The sequence below is a fragment of the Condylura cristata genome, unplaced genomic scaffold (assembly GCF_000260355.1).
Source record: "Condylura cristata isolate star-nosed mole 26May11 unplaced genomic scaffold, ConCri1.0 scaffold00007, whole genome shotgun sequence".
Taxonomy (NCBI): domain Eukaryota; kingdom Metazoa; phylum Chordata; class Mammalia; order Eulipotyphla; family Talpidae; genus Condylura; species Condylura cristata.
Genome location: NW_004567108.1, coordinates 48,703,312 through 48,730,317, shown reverse-complemented (window position 1 = coordinate 48,730,317; position 27,006 = coordinate 48,703,312). Strand labels below are relative to the sequence as shown.

At 33.9% G+C, this 27,006-nt stretch overlaps 1 protein-coding gene across 1 annotated transcript in view; it reads right to left on the bottom strand.

Moving 5' to 3' along the window:
- Window positions 1–323: 323 nt before the first annotated feature.
- IL6ST (interleukin 6 signal transducer) overlaps window positions 324–27,006 on the bottom strand; it is a 43,792-nt gene continuing 17,109 nt past the window's right edge. Inside the window, exons 4-17 of the mRNA XM_004678311.2 lie at window positions 26,460–26,765; window positions 24,337–24,457; window positions 20,525–20,691; window positions 19,893–20,047; window positions 17,751–17,910; window positions 14,315–14,397; window positions 13,472–13,682; window positions 12,648–12,830; window positions 11,005–11,106; window positions 10,699–10,845; window positions 10,244–10,384; window positions 7,099–7,195; window positions 4,530–4,611; window positions 324–4,210 (exon numbers count right to left, since the gene is read on the bottom strand). Coding sequence (XP_004678368.1) covers window positions 3,473–4,210; window positions 4,530–4,611; window positions 7,099–7,195; window positions 10,244–10,384; window positions 10,699–10,845; window positions 11,005–11,106; window positions 12,648–12,830; window positions 13,472–13,682; window positions 14,315–14,397; window positions 17,751–17,910; window positions 19,893–20,047; window positions 20,525–20,691; window positions 24,337–24,457; window positions 26,460–26,765 — 2,693 coding nt within the window. The 3' untranslated portion in view covers window positions 324–3,472. The remainder of the gene's footprint in view (window positions 4,211–4,529; window positions 4,612–7,098; window positions 7,196–10,243; window positions 10,385–10,698; window positions 10,846–11,004; window positions 11,107–12,647; window positions 12,831–13,471; window positions 13,683–14,314; window positions 14,398–17,750; window positions 17,911–19,892; window positions 20,048–20,524; window positions 20,692–24,336; window positions 24,458–26,459; window positions 26,766–27,006) is intronic.

The following is a 27,006-nucleotide window of genomic DNA, read 5'->3' as shown; positions in this document are numbered from 1 at the left end:
AGAGAAACTTCAGAGGTGTGGGCAAATTAGGCAACAAGCACCTCTGTACTTAGTTCCTCTGGCAACAAGAAAAAAAAAACAACTGGGAGATAGGATGCTGGGGTTTCAGAAATTATCTTAGCAAACCTGGTAAGTAAATCTGCCTCTTTCAAGTTTATTGTTATTAAGGCCAAGATTCCAATTTTCTCCTATTTTGCTAAAAGAGCATTTATAAATAGGACTCTAATGAAATCTCCAGTTCACACTGAGACCAACCTAACTTGTGAAAAATACTGTTACCTCAGACATTACATGTAATGAAATGACAGTGTCCACACACAGAAAAAATTTGAAGAATTTATTTCTTAAAATTTACTTACAGGATTAGAGCCGATATAAGAAACATTTAGAGTTATGTCAACATTAAAAAAAAAAAGCTGTGGTTTCCCTTAGCACATGCAGTTCACTGCAAAGGTAAAAATACATACAATACTCTAGACAAGCCTTCTATAAAGTTAGATTTGTTTGGGTAAAGCACAGGAGAACTTGAAAGGGTGCAGATACAAGTAAATGGGACATAGCTAATATATAATGGATAGGAGACATACCTAATGCTAATGACTATTGTAGCACTTGCAAATAGCAATTTTTAGAGTATATTACTCAAAATACATTTATAGTAAGACTGAAGAATATTCAAATCTTCACCTTTAAAATACCCACATTATTTCGAACATCACACTTTGCTAATCATGTAACAGCATTTGAGATACCTAATTATTCAGACAAAGCTTGTATTATAAGGGGTAAAAGATCCAAAACAAATAATCATAGACCTTAGATGATAAAAATGCATTTATCAACTTTATAGTTAAACTTCATTACCCTGTTCTTTAATCACTTTGAAGGAACTACTGATTATAAAATGCTTTTAAAAATTCAGAAATAAATAGCTAACAGAACAGTTTGTCCTCAGCGGTCTTATTTTTGATGCAATGTTTACTAGAACATCGCGTTGATGAAAAGATGGATCTCACAATGGCTTTGGAAACTTTTGTTCTAACTTGTATCTGAAGTCTGTTTATAGTTTGAAAAGGACCTGAAAAATGCCATCTAGAACTGTTATCAAAGAAGAATTAGGTGGTAAGTTTACTAGTTTTGATTGCTTTTGAGACCTGTAATGCCCAATTTTAGGCTAAACTTAAATTTTGCCATTTTATGGCTCTGTAGTCTCTTAATTTACAGAAAAGTGCAGATTTAACATAACCTAACATGGGCAATATATTAATATGATGACCTATAATTAAACCCTAAGTATAGCTTATTTTGACACTGGTACCCATTTCAACAAAATTATTGAAATACAGGTTTAGAAAGTTCTTGAAACTAAATAGAAAATGATGTAGATTTTAACTGAATAGAGAGATTGAGCGCCCTGGCTTGACTAAACTTGGGTAATATGTGAGTGAACACATTTTAGGGGAATTCTACGTATTTCTTCTACATTTTTATCATGATTTGAATCAGGTGAGTATAAGACTTTGAAATATGGTTTCTATTTGTAAATAGCATAAATGTACCACCAGTATACTTCAACTTCATTAACCTTTAATATCACAGTAAGACAGGACCATTGATGGCTTCATGTGTAAAAACCTTTTATCAAGGAAAAAGGCAGCAAACAGGTGTGAACGATTTTGCTTCACCCCACCAGCTCATATATGCAAAGGTTGGGTATCTCTTGAGTGTTGATCGATCCATGCTAAAAAAGGATTCATTTAATTATAATGGGTTTAAAGTTGTATAGTTTACCAACATTATGACTTTAGGGTAGGATGCCAAAGATAGCAGTAGCAATACATGTTAAATACTTCTATGCCTATAAGGGCCAATTCTCACAAATAAACCATTCTCTGCCTACCTAAAACAATTTACATGCATCAAAACATTCTAGAACATGCCTTAGGTAATTCTGATGGTCATACATACTTCCCAAACGGAATTTTGCACAGTAACCATATACATTTAATGTCCAAAGTATTCCTGTGCTAGGGGGACACTCATTCTACCATGTCTCTACTCAAAAGTCTAAGTTCACATTTTACAACCCCACCCCTGGTGTATCAGTGTCACTCTAGGATGCTCTTCACAAAACTGTTGGATTATTTTGAGGAAAAAATAGTGGTAAGTGACATACAGCAAGAAAAAAATGTAGGACTTTGACCAGCATGAACGGTGGTGCCATTATCTTGTTGTATAATGTTAAGTACTTCTCCCTCTAATGACCTGTGTCTAGTTATGTTATCTAATGTTGGTTCTAACTGAACCAGAACTGGTTATATTAGAATAAAGCATCTACTGTGCCTCACAAAAACAAAATATATAAAGGAAAGTACAAGGCATTATATAAGAGGAAGTCTAAATTACACTTCAAGAGTAAGTGCGTATGACTTAGTCTTCAATTTTTTATTAGCAATGTCTTCTTCCTTGCTCAGCTTGTGTCATCTCTGCCACATCAAATGTGGTTGGTAATAGCATAAGTGCAAAAGTAGGACGTTTAGCACTAACCTCTGCAGCTTGTGGAAAGAGGTATAAAGTAGTACCAAGCAATGTTTAGAGCTAAGTTTCACCTACCTTACAATTGGCAGATATTAAAATACTATCACTTCATTAAGTGCCTCTACAATAGGTACTTTTTACATTTTGGTGAATATTGCCCCAACTCCTTAATTTGCTTAAATTTCAGCATTTGTCTGCTTAAAAATAACACAGCTTAGTTTAGGACACATAAGCTAATGTATAAAGTGCTTCATCAACCAAGTTCTCTGAAATTGTAAGATTTTAAAATGTTTATGTATGTAATTAACTATTAAGTTGCCTTTATAAGTGGCAAAACATTTAAAAGTCCTAGCTCTTACCTGGGTACTCTGCTGAGTTTCTGAAATGGATCTTCAGAGACTGTTAACTAAGGCAAATTTCTAAAATGAGTACTTAACTCCAGAGTTGCTTTCTTCTAACTGGCAGCATGAATCACCAGTAGAAGAGAAGTAATATAATATTGGTATGACCATAGATGGGCCCCTTTTTTCACTCAGACAAAAGAAGTAGGACTTATATGCCCTCTGGATCTCTATTGTCAGCTGAAGTACAGGGTTTAGACCTTGCTCCTCTAATTTCTTATATTCTTTCTAAGCTGCTTTGGTATTTTTTCTCACCAAGTTTATGACTGTATATTTAAATACTTGTCTTTCTTCAGTGCAAACATTCTGAAACAGCACAAAGTCAACCAGCCAACCAGCTATTCAGAGAATGAAATTTTATGTAGTGCTTACACTCAGACATCCAGGAATGGACATAGCCCATGTGAAAGTTCAGTACATTTTTGTCTGTAAGGGCAATGACTATGTATATTCAGTTAATGAAGACTTATCTGAAATTACAGATAATTTTTTACTTCCCAGGTACTGCTGAAGTTGTAACAGGAACTCGTCTTTCACTGAGGCATGTAGCCACCTCGTCTTACAGTCTGTGGTAAGTAACTTTTAAGCATTCCTTCATAAACTGCAGCCTCTGTCCTAACTGTTCCAAAGCTGTCTACTTGTCCCTCTGTAGCTGGACCAAAAGCATCTGCAGAAGAAACGTCTGGAAACATTTTCATTTGTCCAGATCCATAGGACTGTGAAATATGATCCGAAATCTGCTGCTGTTTAAGTCTAACAATATCTTCTTCCTCATTGACAGATGACACTTGCTTTGACCTCTCAAAATGTGAAATATCTGGACTGGTTTCATGTTGATTATTACAATTTTGTTTAAAATACTGTTGCCTGGGCAAAATGCCATCATTGCCATCTACACTATCTAGTAACTGTAGATCTTCTGGCCGCTCCTCGGAATCTAACAAGGGCTGAGTGGACTCAGATCTTGAGAAAACTTGCACAGATGGAACCTGATGTCTGTACCCACTGTGTACCACAGTTGAATATTGGACAGTGCTTGCAGTGTTTTGTGCAGATTCATTTTCATCACTGCTAGAAATGCTTGGCCTGGAAGATGACATACAAGATGATCCTCCAATGCCACTGCTGTGTCCTTCAGTACTAGTTTTTTCTTTCTTGAATGGGTCCAATGATTTCAAATCTTCAGTAAAAGTCTTTTTGGCATTTGCTTCTATTTCTACAACACTTACATCGGTAAAATTGCCATCTGAAAACACCTGATCTTTTGAATGCTGCAAGAGAGAAAATGGCTTATTGCATATGGTAAACATTCACAGGAATGTATATAGGAATGTATATATACACACAAATATTACAAAGCTAATGTGCATTAAATATTTCAGATAATCTATCATTAAAGAACTAACACTGTCAGAATCTGTGAGTTTTACATTTCATGCCTAGGGTTAATTTCAGAAATATACAAATATGGCTGCCTTACAGCATATTTACTTAACAGAAAAAAATTTTCTATTTTATCTTTTGGTTAAATTGCACAAATGTATCCTAACATGCTTGGGTGATAAGACACTCAGAAGCATTTCATCTTACCCTTGGAGGTGTGTGAGGAGACCACTGGGCAATATGACTCTTTGAAGGATCTGGAACATTGGGCCATATGTGTTTTTTAATTCTGCAGAGAAAATGGCATAGGTAGAACTATATTATGTAATAAACTGTAAATCAACTTCAACAAATACCTGCGATGCCCCCATATATATTTTCTAAAAAAAAAAAAAAAAAATGTTTTCACTCATAGCAGGAGTATAATGGACCAGATGACAAAAATAATAAACAGCTATATGCCAGAGATATTTTATGGGGGTAGAAAAATGCACTGGAGTATGGTGATGGCAAGCCCAAGGGATTACAACTGAGGTGAAAAAAGTACAAAATGATATTAAAAAAGTTTGGCCCTCCCTGGTGGCACAGAGGGTTTAAAGCACAGCACTAACAAGCTAAAGCCACTTCCGCATGAGTTCGATCCGCGGAGGTCACCACATGGTGTGGCAGACTTTCTCCTAACCCGCCCACTGCTCCCCTCAGCAGTGCACTCTGTCGATCTGCCTGTTCTGCTCCCCACTCTGTCTCTGGTGAAGCCTCTCACCCTCCGCATCTGTGGCCTGTACCCCAGTTCTATACGAATAAATAAATCTTTAAAAAAAAGTTCAATAATGTAAAAATTATTTTCTTGTAACCAATATAATACTGTTAGATTTGCATATGCATCTTAATTTAGTTAATCAGTATTCAATTAAAAATATCTGAAATCAAACCATGTAGTAAAACTGTAAAAATTTTATCCAGGTCATATGGGTCACATTTTATAACAAAAGTACAGATTTTTACAGGGAACAAAGGGATACCCTGAGTGAGCTGATTATCAAAAACCTATTTTAACTTAGAGTGTATGAGTAATACAATCTGGATATAATATAAAAACAAATGAATTCCTTGACACACAAATTACTGAAGAAAACCTGATTTTAGAACAAATCTTCCCACAAAGTATCAGGCCCAGATGGCTTCATTTGAAAATTGTGTCAAAAAAGAAAATTCTATTTCTATATCAAATGTTTCCAGGAAAAGAGAAACCTTGTAAAACCTTATTTTATGAGGTTAGTATTAAAACAATTCTAAAACTACGTGTAGACACCACAAAAAGGGTGGGGGGGGAATCTGTTTAACTGATGACAGATTAAAAAATCTTAATAAGCAAGTATCTGACATACATTTGTGACACTATCTCAGCAAAATAGAAATAAGATAAACTTACAGCCACATGCAATGGTGAAAGAGTTAATACTTTCGTCTTTAAAAGTAAAAGTAAAAATGATAGGGAGATGTCAGAGCTTACATTTTCTACTCCATACTCTTAGCAGAATAGGAAGAAACTAAAAGCATAAAGATTAGAACAACCATTGCATGTAGCATGTTATGTACATAGAAAAATCTCAAGGTGCCCATAAAACGTTAGTAAATTAAGGGCTCAGTGTGTAAAAAAATTAAAAAAAAAAATTAAACAGCAGGTCACATACTAGCAATGATTAAAAACTGAATTCTTTAAGAATTCCATTTGTAATAGTATAAGATGTGTAAGAACTATCCGATGGAAAGCTACCAAAAAATAATGAAACTAAAATGCAGAAGTACAAAGTTATGTTATATTCATGGACTGAAAGATTCAGGATCCCTAAGCTCATGTTCAGGATATACTTCTCTCTAACTTGATCTATAGATTCAGTAAAATCCCTATTAACATTCTAACGACCTTTTTCTTATATAAAATTGATAAGCAAAGAACATAGTTAAGAATTTCACTACTTTCTTTCCAAACTTACTATAGTGCTGTAACAGTCAAGACAATGTGGTAATGACATGAGTATACATATAAATCAATGGACTAGAACTCAATCTATAAACAGATCTAGACTTATATGGAAATTGATTTCAGCAAATATCCAGGAAGTTCAATGGGAATGTCTTTTCAAGTGATGCTGGAGTGATTAGATATTATGGAGGGTGAGAGGGGAAATGAACTTTGTTCCTGACCTCACACCATGCCCCAAAACTTTGAAATCAATTACAAACAGAAGGGGGGGAAAAAAAAAAGAAACAAGGGATTATTTGTGACACTAAATTAGGTTCACAGACAAGATGAATGTTTGATACAAGAACCATTAAGGAAAGGATATTAGTGGACATTACCATAAAAAACAAACTTGCTTTTTTAAAGTCATGGGTAAGAAAGCAAAGGTGCAAGTCACATATTTACAAAACATTTAACAAACATAACTAGAATATAAGAATCTTTATGGCTCAATATTAATTCAAAACTGGCTAGAAGATTTCACCACATCAAAACAGTCATATAAGTGGGAATGAGAAGATCCATTACTAGTTATCCAGAAATGGAATTTAAAACTTCAATGAGATAACACATTCATAAAAAAGAATGACTAAAATTAAAACTTCTGACATTACCATGCGAAAGTTATATGAACAATTGGAACTCATGTTACTGGTGAGAACGTAAGATGGTATAGCCAGTTTGAAAAATACAGTAACACTGGGTGTGGCAGAGGGTGGAGAAAGAAAAAATATGAGTAAGGGTACTTACAGATCTCGCTTATTAAAGCAGAACAATACTCCCAATAGGGTGATCAATAGGAAAGCTAAACAAACAGGTACCACTATGGCTTCAATTTCTCCTTGAGCTAAAAAAAAAGGAACAAGATGTGAACATGATGATGACATACATGCTAAAGAAATACAATGCAACTTCCTGCCCAGATTACTATTAAAAAGGTTTAATATCATCAATTTTTTACATCTTTTTCAAACTGAAGTTCCCCCACCCTCCTTTGGTAAATCATATCCTAGACACATGTCTACAGCAACCTGGCCAAACAGTAAGCATAAAATAGAGTGGAAAAAGCTGTATTTCAGTTTATTTGATATATGTTTTATCTGGTAAATTAAGTATTTTCAACCATTCACTGCATTTATATTCTTCACTCAGCAATCTTAGCAAAATACATCAAAACAAATGCAAGTAGTGAGTACAAATGGAAAAGCTGTAAGATAACTTTAATAACTCAAGTACAAATTTAACTTCTACAAATTAAAATAAAACTCTCAGGCAAAGTTTTTAGGTTTTTTACTGATTTCAAACATATGTCAGACATATGAGGCTAGAAATTTTACAAACATCTTAGTAGGTACAGGAGTGGCAAAAAAAAGAATATCATCTGCAATTCAACAAGAATCCTATCTGTATTTAAGGGGGCTAATAGTGCTACTTGCCTTTTTGTTCAAAATTTTTGTTTTAATTGTGGTACTAACGGTCCTCAATACTGTTTGCATTTTAGAGGTATAGGATTTCCCCCTTTCCTATAATGTAGATAATTTTAATAATTGGCTTACAGTTTCTATTAATTCTTCTAATCTCCCTTTAATTAGTCTTTCATAGTAAGGATGTAAGTAATACTGTAGTCATATTCCTTGTAGTTAATCTCTCTTCTCTATACATCCCTTTGTACATGTAACTCTACCTTCCCACAAAGTCTGATAAAAATCAAGAAATCAGATCACTGCTCAGTTATAAAATAAAGGCTGGGAAAAGGAACTACTGAATTGCAAAGGATCTCATATGCCAGCACTTTGGGCAGAACTTTTCCTTTATTGCTGCTCTAGTTTTATTGACTTTATACCTCGGGCTTTTGCTCAGTAACTCTATTTCCTGTCTGTCCACAGGATAATTTCAGGGTTCATGCATTGTCTCTTCCAAAGTATTACTTGAAGGTACTTTCACCCAGATTGCTTTAAATTCTTACTCTATTGTCTACATGGCTCAAATGGCTTTTCATATTGTTTGTTTATGCTATCTATTTCTTCAACTAAGCTATAAGGTACTTGGAGGGAAGATCCATGTCATATAAAAAAAGTCATAACAGATCCATAAAACAATAGGACATTCAGAAAAGCAGATGCTGAAATAATAATTATGATCTAATTTGGGGAGTATGCATAGAAAAGAACAGTAGAACAATACACAAATATGCTATTAGGTTATTTTTGGATGAGTCACCTTTCTTCCTCTTTTTATTTTACTGTGTATTACTCTATAATGAACCTTAGTTTTATAATCAGGATAATATTTTAGAAGTTTATTACTTTTTCCCTCAAGATCATAGCACACAGTTTTACTTCAAATATTATTTGTTATATATATTTCTATTAACTTGTCATCTTAAATCATGTCACAAAAATTATGTTCATTTTTGCCCATTACCACAAAGTTTGTAGTAACTCACCCATTTATTTTCTCATTTAGCAATAATTCAACTGCCAGTAAATATGGAATTTTTATTTAATAGTCACTTTATGAGTACTGGGAGTGGTTACAAATATGTTAAAATACAGTAATTCAAAGGATAGTGGGAACAATAAAGAATGCAGCTTAAGTTTGCCTTAGGCTGGCTATAGGAACAAATAAAACAAGACAATGAGGACCTATCTTAAAACAATGCACTGGTTAAGAACTGGAAAAAGTTGAGAGTATATGATGAGACACTGAGGTGCAGGAAAGAGATTATGTAAGGGCATGTACAGCCTTAATGAGAAGGCTTACACAAGTTCTAGTCAACAGAACTCAATGCTTGGCATAAGTGTGAAAATATGACATTTAGACATTAGCTATAATTTCACTGAAATATCTGGTTTTGGCAAGAGTTGGATGGTTGTGACATGGAACAAAGAAAATGAAAGGCATTTAGGAAGCAAGGAGAAAATGGTTAGCGTCAAAGGGAGTTTGAACAGACAGGTAAGAGGGTCCAGAACAGAACTTTGTAGCATATTATGAAAAAGCAGAGCAGAAAGAGATTAAGAAGCAAAGACCAAAGAGGGAGATTCAGGAGAGAGGTATTAGAAAAACAAAAGGTTAGAAGAGCCCAGGGAGAAGCGAATTCAAGGATGGACAGAGAATCCAATGCCAAGAGTAAGACATAGAGGGAAAAAAATGAAGAGTAAAAAGCAAGCACTGCATATGGTAATAGGAGATTTCTAACAGTGACATCAGAGTGGGTTCAGTGGAATAGTGGATTGGAAGTAGTTTCAATAGGTTAAAAACTGAGCTGGAGGTATCAAAGTGGTATCGATAAAGGTATAGTAGTCTTCCCAGTAACATGCCAATTAAAGGATCAAAAGGAGGAAAAAGACCACCCCTAAGTTTTGCCAGTGAAAAAATGAACCCAGTTATATAAAGAGGTACAAATTCTTTTGGAATTTGATAGGTGTTATCAGGAAAAGTTAACAAAGGTGACACTGGACAATATAAACCAAATAAACCACACCATTTCTCATGGGGTTTATCAAATGCTGTTAGAAAAAAGCAACAGTGTAACTACCTTTTTGATAATAAGAGACTAAGGTATATTTTACTAGGCAGAGCCATTTTAGCGATTCAGGTTATGGTTTTCCAGTTAAACTTACCTCCAAATATTCTCTTTTAATAAAATGTTCTGGAATTATCAACCATTAAATCAAAGGATTTCTCATGGTATGAAATATACCACTCCATGATCATTTTCTTAGCTATTAAGTAGATTTATGCTATCTATAATAATTATCGTGATATTGTAAAATCAGAATTTCACAATGTAAAAATTTGAATTTATGAACACTTTGAGTCCAAAGTGTACACAACATCCACTTTTAGTATGCTTAAATTTTAAAAGCAAAAATGATCACAAATCATTTCTTACCAAACTTGGGTGTAGTAAAAGTGAATTCTGGGCCATCCTTTCCACCTTCATCTGTGTATGCTGCCATTCTTACCATGTACAAAGTGTCACTACTCAAAGAAGAAAGTGTATATTCTGTGTGGGAAGAATCCACATTCACGGCTGGAAGAAATCAGTAAATCGGCTTTACTCAATTAATGTTTTTGCTTCATTAGGTTTACTATTTGATGTTGAGAACATATTAAAAGGTAGTAAAAGTTCATTTTACCAGAAAACAACTTCCATAACTCTTACACTCTGCTGTAAGCGCAATTCCCTTTTATCAGTACCATAAAAATAACTGCAAGGCAAACTCTAAATTATTTCTTTTCTGATACTGTATTAAGATGAATAATGTAAGAAATGAGAATTAAAATTAATATTCAAAAGCTTAAGAAAAAGACACTTGATTTCTAATAACTGATAGTTTGTATTACCGGTTTCATTTCCAATGATGGTTCTATAAAATATAGTATAATTTCTGATAAATCCATTCTGAACATCAACAGGAAGTTGGTCCCATTCTAAAACAGCTTCATTTTTCCCCACTTTTTTTGTCCGAACAGTAGGTCCTTTGGAAGGAGCTGGAACAGAATAAAGTTATTTGCTGAGAATCTAATGAATTTAATTTTCTATGATGAAATGATCTGAACATGAGACATTATGTTATTATTTCAAAGGAGAAATGTCTTTGTTAATACAAAAATGAACATTTTTTTCAAAGAAGTTAAGTTTGGACTTACGTGCTTGCTTAAGATAGGCTTTTATAGATTCTGGGCTTCCTGGGCCATCAGCATATACTGGAGTAACTGTTATCAAATAACATTTGCTTTCTATTAGATTCCCTAAATAAAGAACAGTAGATCAGGGTTTTGTTTTTTTCCTATTACTTGCATGGTAGATTAGGGATCCCCCCCACCATTAATTCCATTATTTCTACATTGTAATTCCACAACCATTGAACTTTCTCTTAATGTTGCAGCTTTTTAAGTAAGCATTGCCTTCTGTTTACCAGAGTCAAACTTATAAAACAAAGAAAAAGGTTACACTTTTATTGACAATAAAGTGGATTAAAAAATACTTCTTGCCAATAAAATTAATGATTGCAATTATATTCAGGTTTTGTAAAACAGAACCTTACTATAGTTTGATAATGTAGACATCTAAACTAATTCTCTGAGAACTGCGTAGTGAGCAAGATGCTACCAGCTAACAGCTAGGGAAAGCAGTAAAGGCCCTGGTGTTTCAATTGACTGCAAAAATACAGAGTTAGTGTATTTTCCTCAGAATTTAAAACAATTTTAGAAAAATAGAGACCTTTGACTATATTCTCAAAATTAACAAAGCAATCTATTCCATGCACACAACAGTAAAAATTTTCTTTACATAATTTTATCTGTGCACATGAGAAAGTGAGGTATCTGTTATATAGAATGAAGTTTAAGCCTTCTATGACTCATATTTAACTCCTACTATTCATGAAGTTATGTTCCTTTGCTTCTTAAAAATTTTATCTTCTCTTGATGATTTAATATTATCAATAATGTAAAGAATTTTTATACTTTGCTGCCATACAGTGGTACTGTCAGAATACCTGTCCAACTCAAAGTCCCCAGAGCCTACGCTACACTTTATTAACGTTTTCACCAATCTGTCTCTTTAGTCTCACCATGCACTTAAATGTATTAAAGCTGACAAACTAGACAACCAAATTTATTAAAACTGTATTTGAATAATAGGTTACTGACGGCCAAATAGTCTTTATGACTAAAGCTCACAAACTGTATAGTAAGTATCCTTTTGCTTAAGACTATGATCTAGTTATTCATAGCTGTATTCAATGGTTATCCTTCCTTACTAAAAAGCACATATAAGTTGTAGACTTGTTTTCTTTAAATTATCATTTGACATTAAAGTCATTTACTACATAGTAGCTAAAAAATGCCATCCATCCTGGAGCTCTCTAATATCATCATGTTCTGTCCTTCCTTACTACTCTCATTAAAAGTTAAAAGAGTTTTAGGAAATCTGCTTCCCCTTTTTAAAAGGAGTTACCCAGTATAAACTATCTTCCCACTAAAAGATGATGGGGTCAAATCCAGTATGGTACATAATATTAGCAGTGTATGTTAGGTTATCTTATATTTTCTTATTTTCTGTTTTGTGAGCTTTCCTTTGATGATAAAAGCAACACTGCAAAACAAAAAGATATTAACACCTTGCTCTTAAGAATAACATGCTGAGAGTCACATAACCAGTGACTAGATGTAACTAGTAACTATGAAGACTGAAAGTCTTTTCAATAGCCACACAGAAACATTAAAGGTGTACCTGTCCAAAGAATTAGCAGAAGGATATCAACTTCAATGTTTCTACTCAAGTATACCTTTTAAGTAAGTGTGATATACGGTACCATCTTCTTGTTGCCAGTCTTGGATGCAAGGTGACTTATCCGATAATACACACCATTCAAGTATGTATTTATTCACTGATTCATTTGGAGCAGTCCATTCTACCCAAAGCATGTTCTCTTTGGGAAATGCTTTAAGATCCGTTATGGGGCGAGTACCTTTAAACAGTTTGAATAGTGATTTTGATAAATCAATATTTAAAAATATAAAAATTTGACATTTTATTTCATTTCCGTAACTATGTGAGCTATCTTGCCTTCAAATTTTATATTCTATAGTATTAACATGTATTCCCATGAATTAAAGATACTTCAAAATGCATTCGACTATGGTGATGGCACATGGGTGATTTGGTGATGGGAAGGCCACGGGGACTACAACTGAGATGGAAAAATGCACAAAATGATGTAAAAATAAACTATAATATTATTTAAAAAAATACTTCATAATAATTTACATGTAAGGTAGTTTATTTTTGAAACTTAAAATCTTCCTTTCGTAAAGTTCTTCAAATTTGTTATATAAATTGCATTTTTCTTCTTTGATGCTGTAAACAATATACTTAAGTTGTGTGTGTGTGATATTTCCAAAACCTCAAAACATTTTTTAAACCAGATAATTAGAAATTCTTTAAATACCTTTTGCAAAAATTTAAATGAGCCATATAATGATATATTGTTTCACTGCTGATTTTTTAATATATGATTATTCCTGAATTGAGGAGACAGTCCAGTAACTTATTTCAATTATCTAAGCACCTCTTTTCACCCATATTTCAGGTTCCATCTCAGACACAAACCTTGAAAGTCATAGGCAGGGATAGTTAGAACAGATGCATCAGATCTGCCCACCAGATTTCTTGCTGTCAGAGTTGTTATATAACGGTCATTTGTCAGGTTTGCTATCAGTTTTGTGTCATTAACTGTGTAATTTTGTGAATGTGACTTCCATCTTGTTAGAGTCACTTCATAATCTAAGATTTTTCCATTGGCTTCAAAAGGAGGCAAGGCCTGTAGTAAAAAAAGTTTAAACATTTATTTCACATATCTTGAATAAAGTTAATCTGTTACATGCATAAATTCTGCTATTATGTCAAATATCTAAATATTAAATCAGAAGACAGTGACAAGTCTCATTTTCAACTCTTTAAGTAAAACTAAATACTGTATGAAGCATGACTTCAACTAAGAAGAAAAGTAGCATCATTTTTTTAACTTTTATATCTATACACAATTCTATACTGTGACTTAAGCGGACCGTATTCTTTTATGCCTGGGTATTTTTCATTTTCAGTATGATACATTCATGGATGAATATGAAGTATACACAATTTTATATTTCCTATCATTGGCATATATTTTGGTTACCTAAACCCTTTTATTTTCTGAGGTACTCAGGAAAATTTAATAAAGCACTTATATTTGTCAATAAAGTAGTTCTAATATTATGACAAAGTATGAGCCTCCCCTTACGAAAGTTATGGAATCTGACAATACATAGTACATACACAGCTATTTATTAAAAACGTATTAAATGTTCTGCTGGTATTAAAGTGAATAAAAATTTAAGTTAAAATACCATTTAAATATCAGACATAATACCATCTAAGATGTATTATGAAAGGATTATGTTAACTTTTTACCTTCCATATAAGTTGTACAGATCTGTAGCCATGAGCAGGGGATGGACGTATCTTATACCAGAAACTTGGTGCTTTGGATGGTCCTGAGGAAATGATAAATGTTTTAAAACAAAAGTGTTACTCATTTTTTTTTTAGAAATTTTATTTTCATTTAAAAAAATATTTCTTCATACAGAACTGGGGTATAAGCCGGAAGTGCAGGGGCGGTGAGAGGCTTCACCAGAGACAGTGGGGAACAGTACAGGTATATCGACAAAATACACTCTTAAGGGGAGCAGTGGGTAGGTCAGGAGAGGTGTGCCACGTCATGTGGATTACCTTCAGGAAAGGAACAAACTCACACAAAAGCAGCTGCAGCTAGGATGCAGTGCTGTATCCTAATCTGTTACTCCACCAGGTAGGGCCAGAAATGTTTAATTCTGGAAATTCTCTTACTTTGTTCATGATATTCTTTTCTTTCAGTAACATGGTACTTCAAACTCTTTACACCAGATTTTTATTATTCTAGCATGATATGCCTGTTGTCAGGATGATGACACAGATCATAACAAATTTCTAATATTGTGAAAAACCACAAATACATCCTAAGCAATGAGCAAAATACATCACTATTTTCTATGCTAAAAAAAAAAATCACATTAAAATACATACTTAAACAACTCAAATGTGTGTCAGCAAACAAAATAAAATGGAGCAAATGTTGTATATTACTAACAGGATATAATAGCAATGAGTTCACTAGATTGTAAAAATCACTGACAATGAACAGCACTATACAAAACATCAAATACTACTAAGTTTTAAAATTCCCTCTAGGGTCAAATGATTTTTCAAATTTTTTATAACTGCAACACATACTGGGTGGTTGGAAAAGTATGATGGATGCTTTCTGTTTTTCAAAGGTCATTTATTTGTTTGAAGAACAAAGATGAATCAATGCTATATTTCCCATTTTGTTCGATAACCTTTTGCCATCTTTAGTGAGCTTCCTCATTCCTCATTCATAGAGGGACCTATCTATATTAGTGTAAAACTGAACAGGGTGCTAATTTACAACCTCATCTGAATTGAACGTCATATGTCACACATTTCGTGCTCTTTTGAAGAGCACGAAACAAGTATAAGTCTGATGGCGCAAGTACAAGTCTATGTGAAAACCCATCCCACCCAAGCTCCAATAATTTCTGATGAGCGACCAGACTTGTGTGTGGTCTCGCATTGTCATGAAGGGACAAAATTCCTTTACGATTAATGAGCTCTGGACGTTTCTGGATGATGGACTGGTTCAAATTGTTCAATTGCTGACAGTACACATTTGAACTGATTGATTGGTTTCTTGGGAAGAACTCAAAAAACAGGACACCATTAAATCCCACTACACTGACAGTATATCCTTCCTCTGAAGAATGTCCACTTTTGCTATCATTTGAGGTGAACCACATTGTTGTAAACAAACCATCTCTCATCACCAGTTATCGGTTGCTTCAAAAAGGATTGTTTTCCTCACATTTAATGAGCATATCACAGATATTTATACGTGTCAAATGAATTTGAATTCATGAGGAACTCAATCACACATCCCAGCTTTTTCAGGTGGCCATGAATGCTTGAATGATGGATGCTCAGTGTTTCTGAAAAATCTGTCATGTTGTGTAATGTGGGTTTGACTCAGTCAGTGCCTTTATTTTGTTCATCAACTCCAGTGGGCCTCTCTGACCAAGGAGGACTGTTGAGATGAAAATCACCAGCTTGGAATTTCATGAACCATCGTTGGCACCGACATTCTTATAAAGCAGTGTAACTGTCAACTTTATGCAACTTTTCAGACTTGACGTGCATTCCTGCCTTTATGAAAGTAAAACAGTAAAATGTGGCAGAAATGTAGTTTGGTCTTGCATATTCAACATGGAAAGCCTCCAAATTGCTAACTTATCATTCATTTTTTTTTTTTTAAAGAACTAAGCTAGAACTGTCAGCTATCAACTTACTAGCAACAATATAGATGCAAATGACTCTAGTACTTACAAAAATGAACTAAAGCCATCTGTTGCAAAAATACATCATAAATTTTCTGAGAAGACAAGGCATTCAATAGGATTAAAAAAAAAAAAGATGAGTTAAAATCTAAGCAGTGATATTTGGATCATGAAGAGAGGTATTATAAATTCTAAGAAAGAGGTCAGGCAGACCAGAAGGTTGGGAAAAGACTGTCTGGTACAACAATACATACATACTGAAGTAGAGTGCAGCACCCAAAAATGAACATGAAATCCAAAGAACATTTCTGGGTTAGAAACAAAAAGAAAGCAGAGGCTTCATTCACTAAAGTTAAAGAATAGTTCACAACTTTCTGCACTCCAGATATCTTTTTGATTTGACAAAGATCATGTACTATTTCCTCAGTAAATACACACAGGCACAAGCCACAATATTTTGTCTACACTTCATAAACTATTTCAGGAATTTCTCCCAATTGACCCACATATCCCTCAGTCCCAGGAATCCCTGTTTAAGAACTACTAATTCAGGATTCCCAAACCAGTGATAGAGGGATTAGCTTTCTTTTTGGCATTTATGAGCTGAGAGAAAATTCTTAATCAAAGTACTTTTCTGTCTTTGAATTTCCCAAATCAATCTATCCAAAATGGGTAGTACAGCTGGAAGGGAAGTTATAAAGCAATGTTACTGACACTGAGACCTAAGGCCGAGACTGCAATAGAAAAAATTTTACAAAAGAAAAACATATTTCTACATTGTAGTAGAAGTAATTTTAGTTGCTATCAGCAAATTTCCTTTTGGATTCTATATTGTATGCACTGTATCATGGAGAAAAAAAAGATAATGAACCAACCCAAAACTTTAGGATCTTTTTGCAGGAGGTTATCAAGTATGTAGAAAAAAATACAGTACAAATGTCTTTTTGATAGTGAGAGGCTAGGTATATTTTGCTAGGTAGTATGTTATTAATGATCCAGAGTATGACTATAAGTTAGGACTCTCTTTGAAACACTGAGTTTACAAATTGTTTTGAATGCTCAACCATTAAAACTTTTTTCACAGTATCTAAGACATACTTCTTGATCACTTTCTTAGATATTAAGTAGATTAGGGCCCTCCCTGGTGGTGTAACACGTTAAAATGCAGCAGACCTCTGTCTCACCCCTGATCGCCTCAAGAGTACACTTCATCAATCTGCCTGTTCTGCTCCCCACTCTGTCTCTGATGAATACTCTCACCCCCTGCACCTTTAGCCTATATCCCAGTTCTGTATGCATAAATATTTTAAAAAATACATATTAAACTTTCTATTTTAATGACTGAAAAGTGCAAAGTATTGGTGTGAAAACAATGATCACAAAATGAAAATAAGATCTAAAACCAGGCAGTTCATATCTAGACTTCCAACATTTATTTCTTCATATACTTATTTACTTACTATCTTCATATGTGATGCCCCTTGCTTCTTCACTCCAGTCACTCCAGAATCCTTTACCATCTTCTTGCATGCAACGAATTCTAAAGACATACTCTGTAAAAGGTTTAAGGTCCTGGACAGTAAATGAAGATCGGGTGGATGCTGTATCTTCAGGGGGAATCTGAAAAATAAATCCAAGTCAAAACTGGTCAGAATCAGTAAATTTAATAGATGTGGGGCGCATGAAAACATCAATTAACTCATTCTTCCTCCCTTTTATTTTTCTTTCTGGGACCTGTAACACTCAGGATCTAAGCAGGAAAAAAATGCCACACTCAGAATTTAAGATGAATTTAGTAAAGGGAATATGGGAAGAGTATAAGAAAACCTTAGTGCAGTCAGTACTGTGAAGCTTGTAGTTAAGTTTAGCTTAAGGGATGCTTAAAAGGAAGTGGAGTGAGGTACAAATATGCTGCTCTCATGTCTCGTCTGCCAGGCCTCTTCTTCCCACTAACCAAATTCTTTAGGAAACTATATGGAATAGGAACCCACAGATAACAATCATACAGGTTAGCATCCAAGACAAAGGAGGTAGAGAATGGTATAGCTCTAGGAGTTGTGAATATAATTTTTTTAAAAAGATCTATTTATTTATTTATGCATGTAAAACTGGGATATAGGCCAGAAGTGCAGAGGATTCACCAGAAACAGAGTGGGGAACAGAAAACAGGCTGTCTGATGAAGTACACTGCTGAGGGGAGCAGTGGGCCAGCAGGAGAGGTCTGCCATGCCATGTGGGTCACCTTTGGGGTAGGGATCAAACTCATGCTGAAGTGGCTTTAGCTTTTTAGTGCTGTCTTTAACCCACTGCGCCATCAGGGAGGGCCATAATGTTTTTTAAGAAATAGGACTACATACAGATAACTATGTTCTTTCTTTTACCCTGAAATATCCATATTAGATACAAAATGTTAGCTTTTTTGGTGCCACTAAAGTAACATTCTATGATAATACAAAATATTTTGAAAGCCTTCCAGTAAGTATTCTCTCTGTTCAATAATATGCATTGATCCCTTTTGGTTTGTTTTTTCAACTGTACCCTGAGCTATTTCAGTCAGTGGAATAGAGGGCAGAAGTAGTAAGGTCATGGTCCTTAATTCCCTTATGAATTTGTTATTGCAACCAGAAAAAGAAAAAGCGTAATGCTGGTAGCAAAAGTAAATGTATATAACAGAGCAGTGTGGGAAGCTCAGTACTATAGTGACAGCCTTTAAAAAAAATTTATTTGTGCATACAGAACTGGGATACAGGCCAGAGGTGCAGGGGTGATGAGAGGATTCACTTGTTCTGGGGAGCAAAACAGGCAGATCGACAAAGTACACCGGAGCAGCGGGCGGGTCAGGAGAGGTCTGCTGCGCCATGTGGTCACCTCCGGGGCAGGCGGGGATCAAACTCAGGCGGAAGTGGCTTTAGTTTCTCAATGCTGTGCTTTAACCTGCTGCGCCACCAGGGAGGGCCAGTGACAGCCTTTTTAAAAAATCCAAGTATTTCTCCACTGACAGCTTCTTTAGGTACATAGCCCTTTTCCTTTTCAGTTACACAAGTGCCTCACCAACCTCATGCTCTACCACAAAAGCATCAGCAAATTTCCAAGTAAATATTGTAAGGTGTGGGCAGCACTGTTACTGTTCAAACTCTTTCATCTGTAGCACAAAAATAGCCAAAGCCAATATAAACAAAATAGTGTGGTTGTTTTCCAATAAATAGATACAGAAACAGGTAACATGACTGAATCTGGCTTGCAGTCATAGACTGCAAACCCCAATTCCTATATACATAAATAAATCTTAAAAAAAAGTGAGGGAGTTGGGTGGGCAACAGGGAGAAGTACTGAAATATGCTACTTAGGAGAGCAACAGGTTAAGACAGGAGAGGTCTACTGTGTCACTCTGCAGCACTTCTCTAATCCATGTAAAGGAGGTTGTATGCAGCAAAAATGTGTATTTTTTAATTTGGAAATCTCTGTTCTTGCTTGAAATAAACATCAACAGATATCAACCTGAATATTTCACATAATCAGAAGCACAAGACATTCTGAAAATGATCAAGACTTAAAAAGTATTCAACAAAGGCTATTTGAATAAAAAGTAATTTTCAATTTACCTGGCTCCAAGTTGAAGAATCTTTGGTCTTATATTGAATGTTATATTTCAGTCGTATGAAATTTTTAATATTTGAGTTGATCCATGTCAATTTTAAAATACTAGACAGTTCCTCTGAGTTGCTAACTGATAAATTATGAGGTGGATTGGGTTTCACTGAAGAATAAAATAAATACTAATGTTTATCATGTTATACTTTTACAACTTATAAAAATTCAAATATACACTATACATTTTAAAACATTTATTGCAAAGACAAAAAATTTCTTCAAAATGCTGTTATGCTACAGTTTAACAGGAAAGATTTCAAAAGAAACTAGTGTTGCTTTCCTTGGTATTTATTGTATTTGTTAATATTCTTGGGTTCAAATAACAAAAGAAAACTGAATGCAATTAATGAAATTAAAGAATAAAGATAGGATACATATGATTATAAAGTTGTAAAATGTACAACTGAACAAATACCGGAAAATAACATTTAAAGTGTGGATGAATATTTTTCTTTTTCCAAATTATTTTTAATATTGATGAATTTATAAAATCGTTAACAAGTGATTATTTCAACATTAAAAGCTAAAAACTAGTCTACAAGACACTATCTCCATAAGTGCTCAAATTCAGGTTTAAAGCTACCTTTATCGACGGGATCAAAATTGATGTGATCTGATGTAGCATTCCCAAGGGCATTCTCTGCTTCTACCCAGACTTCAATGTTGACAAAATACACAGGAGAATAATCTACGGTGCATGAAGTGGGGGTGCTCCGTTTTGTTTTACAATCTGCAAACTTCTCTGTTGCCCTAAATATAAAAATGGAGGAAATCAGTCACTTAAAAGATCTGAAAGAAAGTAGAATGAAAAAAGTACTTGAAAAGAACACGAGACCTAGACTGGTATAGTTTGGAATTAAATTTAAATAATTCTGGTAAGTCTGTAATAAATTACTGGTGACTAGAAACAAAAATTCCTTAAAAGCTAATCTGACTTTAACTGTGTTTCTTAAAAATTTACTGTTAATATTATATTCACTTTTATACTCTATCCTTACTGACTCCTCTATTTCCTTATTTTGGTACTGTGTCTTCCCTTTACTAAATTCTTGCTGTACTAATGGTGGCTATCTGTAAGAACAATATACTTTCACTAACAAGCATGCTGTGGAAGAGATAGGAGAACAGAGGTTAAGAATATCTACTAGCTGGGAAAATTCCTTGTGCCTCTTTTCACTCAAACTTAGGCAAACACTTTCTGAGTTATATTAGCACAGAAAATTTCAAGTGCAATTGTTATATTGAATTACAAGTTTAAATTATGCACTGATATTTACATATTAATACATAATATTTATATATACACATAGTTTTAAAAACAGGTAAAACAAGTGAGGTAATGTGTAGGAGGAGGGATACAGAAGATAGGGAACTAAGACTATTTCAGATTTGATTTTTTAGATTTTGTCACTTTACTTCAATAAAGCTCCTAAATATCAAAAGCAAAAAGCATATATACTCTTGTAGTATGCTGTGATATAATACATGGAAAGGAATAATATCCAGTCATTTAGTTTTATCTTTGGTGGAAGAAAACCTCAAAATTCTTTTTAGTAATCAAATTTTTCATGTTAATACTATTGACATTTTTTTCTGTAGTTATATTTATTGTGAAACAAAGCAAAGAATAATTATGTTGGTGCTATTGGAAACTAAGATTTTCAGCATATAAAAAAGCTGTTGCTGCTAGATGAAATAAACAGCCTACAGTCCTGACTTTAATTTGGAAATGTAAGTATGAATCAATAATGTATTTTATCTTCCAAAAAATTTTCCCTAGCTCTTTCCACTGAGTAAGACCAGAAACAATGATAACCCATTAACAATATGTTTCCCTAGTACCTAGTTTCTAAGTAGTATTTCATATTAAATGGAATAGGAAATAGTTTATTCTGGGACAGAACTTGGAAAAACAGGTCATATCAGAAATCAAGGAAGCTGTCAAGACTAATGAAGTTGTGTCAAAAGGATGACACAAGGAATAAGTTCCTATTAACTAAAAATGGAACAGTTTAAATATCAAGAATAGTAACCATAATAGATTAAAATATAAAACATGCTTAATTAAAAATGAATTCACAATGAGGGTATAAAAAATCTTCACTATCTACTTTTAGAAAATATTGGTAAAGCAACTCAGAATTGTTTACAAAGGGAAAATATTACACTAGTTTGCTTTTCTTACATGTATCTCAGAGTAAGTGATAGCTGCTTAAGGAAAGTTTTAAGTATTTCAGGGGAAAAAGATTAACTACCACCATTTTGTATTTCATGACACCTTAAAATTTTAAGTGAAAAAAACAATGGGACACTCTTTGCTGAGTCGCCCTGGTTTCCTTCAACACTGTTTGGAGAGACTCATCCTTGACCCAGGCCAGAAACTTCTGCTACTTCCTCACAGAACCACTGGATTTCCCATGACCTCCTACCACTGACTGGGGATAATGCAGTGGCCACCTTTCCTCAGCTTTCTGAAATGAAAACAGTGACCCCTAGCAAGTTCCAGAATGATCACTAGGACCCTGGGCCACCATCAATTTCTACATAAACTTGGAATTATCTGCCTCTTACATAGACCTGCACACACCTTACCTCTTTGATTAAGATGTTGTGGTTTTGCCAAATATTTTCTTCTTTAATTTTAGGTAGAGGGGGATATATTAAGAAACTAAAAAGGTGAAGAACTCAAGAAGTAGACAAATCTTCCTTCAGGTTATTGAGAAATCAGATTGTGACAAGTGGGAAAATGTTTTTGAAAGTACTGGGAATGTGTTAATTACACTTAGAAAAAAGTGTGCATCATTCACATTCCATTTGTGGAATGGCACAAAATGGCCACTGACAAAAACATCCCCTAACTAGTGACATATTTTTCATCAAAGAATTGGGTGACCATGTAACCAACTTGCACAAGAAGGGAGCCCCTGAATTTGGCATGACTGAGTTATGCCAAAGAGACAATAACAAGGAGAGTTAAGCTTTAGGCTGACGTGTCCTAGCTGCATGTATGTGTCCCTGGTCACCAATGCAGTGCATAAATGTCCTAAAAACATCTACTTAGGTCCCTTCATTTATACTATTCCTTCAAAAAAGTTAACTTATCACACCTAGTCATTATCACCCTGCCAAAAAACAAAAAAAAAACTAATGGAAAGGAACATGATTAAATACCCAAAACATTCCATTGAGTCATAAAATCCTTTCACAGAAGAGTAAAGAGTGTATGTTGTATAATTCCAATGATACAATATTATGGAACAGACAAAAATCTGTAATAGAGAAAACCAGATAAAGCAGTTCTCATAGAATGGTTATGGTTGAGACTGACTAGGAAAGGGCATGTGGTAACTTTCTGGGAGTGTTAGTACTGCTCAATAGTTGAAAAAGGGTTATGAATCTCAGGGATAAATGTACAAGTCAACACTCAGTGAATGATATATCTAAGTTATGTCAAGTTTAAGGTGTATATACATTTTACCTAAAAAGTATTTAAGGGTGAAGTATACTAATGTATACAACTCATTTTAAAATGTTAGAGGGAGAAAAAGATATATAGATATATAGATAAGTGATAAAACAAATATAGTAAAATATTAATTGCAGAATCCAGATGGGGATGTGTAAAAGTTCAGTGTAAAATTCTTTCAACTTGATGTTTGCAAAAAACTAATGGTCTATTAAAATGAAAGGATATGGCCAACAAAACCTGAAACTATAGCTCAGTCTTTGTATCAGAGTCATTATGTAGTGATCCCATGTAGAAGTACACACTCCTTTTAAAACTTTAATGGGAAAAAAATAAAAACTAAAAATAAGTAAGTCTGTACCTAATAGCAAATTTTAGGAATAAAGGGTCATAGGACTGTATTAAACAATAAATACCTAATAATTTAAATAACTTCATCATATACAAAAAGCAGACAAAAACTTTGGTATGATTAGAGGGATTTAAAGACAATAATTTCCAATACATAGTTTATTTTGGTTTTGATTTGAAAAAATGTAAAAAAATATATTTATGACATATCTAGGCAAATTTGGATGCAAAGTACTTTCAGCTATATGTGGAAATAATAATGGTTATGTAGCTATTTTTTCTAAGAAGTGTCTTTTTGAAATATCCACAAAATATTTAAGAATGAACGTAATTGATACCATTAATTTTATTCAAAATAGGCTGGGTGGGATATATTTAAGATTGGCAATGAGCTGATGTTGATGCAGCTGGATGATGGATAAATGGAGATTATACTATTCTCACATTTTATATGTTCTAGAATAAAAAAATTAAATAAAAACGGTTTTAAAAATTGTACTTAATGTTACTGAGGAAAACTCCAGCATAAGTGACTAAACTTAATAAATTCAACACACAACCAATTTAGAATAACTTACCATTCAGATTTTAAGGTGAAGTTCGTATCCAGATGGGTTTCCTTTCCAGGATCCCACTGACACATCATTTTCTTTCCTTCATTCACAATGCAAGTTAAATTTTTAGGTTTTTCTGGTGGGACTAAAAAGGAAATAGTGGCAATTCTCAATACCTTTATATACATAAACAGTTTATGTACTAGACTATACTAAGATATTTACAACTAAATTAAGATTAAAAAATGACAAAAAAAAAAAAAACAAAACCCAAGCAAAAGGTATGTACAGATTGGTGATTAAAAAACAAACAAAACCAATCTTGATTTAAATTCAAACTTCCCTTTACATCATTAGCTAGTATTTTTCAAATATATTTTTATGTAAAATCAGCTTTCGTTTATAATTGGATAATATTGGGTTGTCATAAAAGTCATGATATATTTTTGCAACAGATGGCACTATTTCATTTTTGTAAGTACTAGAGTCATTTGCATCTATGTTGTTGCTAGTCAGTTGGCAGCTTCATTCTTAAAAAAAAAAAAAGCAATTCGTTAGCATTTTGGAGGCTTTCCATGTTGAAGATGCCAAGACCAAACTGCTTTTCTGCCACATTTTACTATTTTACTTTCATAAAGGCAGGAATGCACGTCAAGTCTGTGAAAAGTTGACAGTTACACTGCTTTATAAGAATGTCGGTGCCAACGATGGTTCATGAAATTCCAAGCTGGTGATTTTCATCTCAACAGTCCTCCTTGGTCAGAGAGGCCCACTGGAGTTGATGACAACAAAATAAAGGCACTGACTGAGTCAAACCCACATTACACAACATGACAGATTTTTCAGAAACACTGAGCATCCATTATTCAAGCATTCATGGCCACCTGAAAAAGCTGGGATGCGTGATTGAGTTCCTCATGAACTCAAATTCATTTGACACGTATAAACTTCTGTGATATGCTCATTAAATGTGATGTAAACAATCCTTTTTTGAAGCAACCGATAACTGGTGATGAGAGATGGTTTGTTTACAACAATGTGGTTCACCTCAAATGATAGCAAAAGTGGAAGGATATACTGTCAGTGTAGTGGGATTTTAAAGGTGTCCTGTTTTTTGAGTTCTTCCCAAGAAGCCAATCAGTTCAAATGTGTACTGTCAGCAATTAAACAATTTGAACCAGTCCATCATCCAGAAACGTCCAGAGCTCATTAATCGTAAAGGAATTTTGTCCCTTCCTGACAATGCGAGACCGCACACAAGTCTGGTCGCTCATCAAAAATTATTGGAGCTTGGGTGGGATGGGTTTTCTCATAAACTTGTACTTGCGCCATCAGACTTATACTTGTTTCGTACTTTCAAAAGAACTCTATGTGTGACATATGACGTTCAATTCAGATGAGGTTGTAAATTAGCACCCTGTTCATTTTTACACCGATATAGACAGGTCCCTCTATGAATGAGGAATGAGGAAGCTCACTAAAGATGGCAAAAGGTTATCGAACAAAATGGGAAATATAGAATTGATTCATCTTTGTTTTTTAAATGACTTTTGATAAACACAGAACACATGCATCATGACTTTCTCTGACAACCCAAGAATATCGATTATTATGCACATTTGAAAAAGTAAAATTTGCATGTTAATAAGCAACAGAAGCAAAAATGCCTGATTTTTGTTTCTTCCCATTGCCTATGCAAACTTTTGGAAAAAGCAAATGCTAAAATCATTGTTTTGAGTGATTCATAAATGTGATAGCCCACTATAGGATCATAGTATGTTTACTTATCTACTTCGACATAAAGGGTAATTTCTCAAGCATTTATTCAACTTCTTTGGGCAGCCCTTTACATGTTCATGTTCTTAGCAATTCAGATATACTGATTCATATTAACAATACTTTTTTAGGTCTCATATTTAAGTGCTGTTCTAGAAAGCTGACAGATGCTGATTTTCCAAAGTCATTAAAATGAGTTAGTCTCTAGGCTTTCTACAGTTATGCAAATGTTAATTCTATGTCTAACTTAACTGAAGTAAAAAAAAACTTTTCAGTGCTGAACAGTTACTGCATTTCATTAAGAGCCAACAGACATTACAAATGACTTGATAATCATGACAAAGTTTTCAATAATACAAAACAAAACTTACAGCCTGAAATTATTCTGATTCCATAAACATTCTGATCAATCTGTCCAAATGTACGCATGTTGCAAGTGAGCTGGGTAGTTAATGCAGATATATCTGTAAATGTGACACTAGATGCTGTTCTGTTTATGATAGTATATTGTTCACTAGGAACAGTAACGTGGTTTGTTTTCCAGAAAATGTAACTTGCATTTACATGATAATAATCCATACATGATTCCTTTAGCACACAAACTGCAGTGAAATTTGAACCAAGTTGCACAACTGGAGACTCAGGGGTGATATGACCACATGGATTTAGAAGTTCACCTGAAAAGAACAATAAAGAGAAGATATAAAAGTAGACTAAATTCTTCTGGTAAAAAGTGTTTTATACTCAGACCATGTCTACTTCTAGTATATTTTTTTCTTAAGTGTATTTTACTCAAATCTTAATAATACATACTTACTATTCTTTTTCTAATATTTACTTTGGGCCAGGAACTGTCAAAATGCTTTCTGTATGTTAGCTCATTTAATTCTCAAAATAACCCTAGGAAGTAAGAACTAT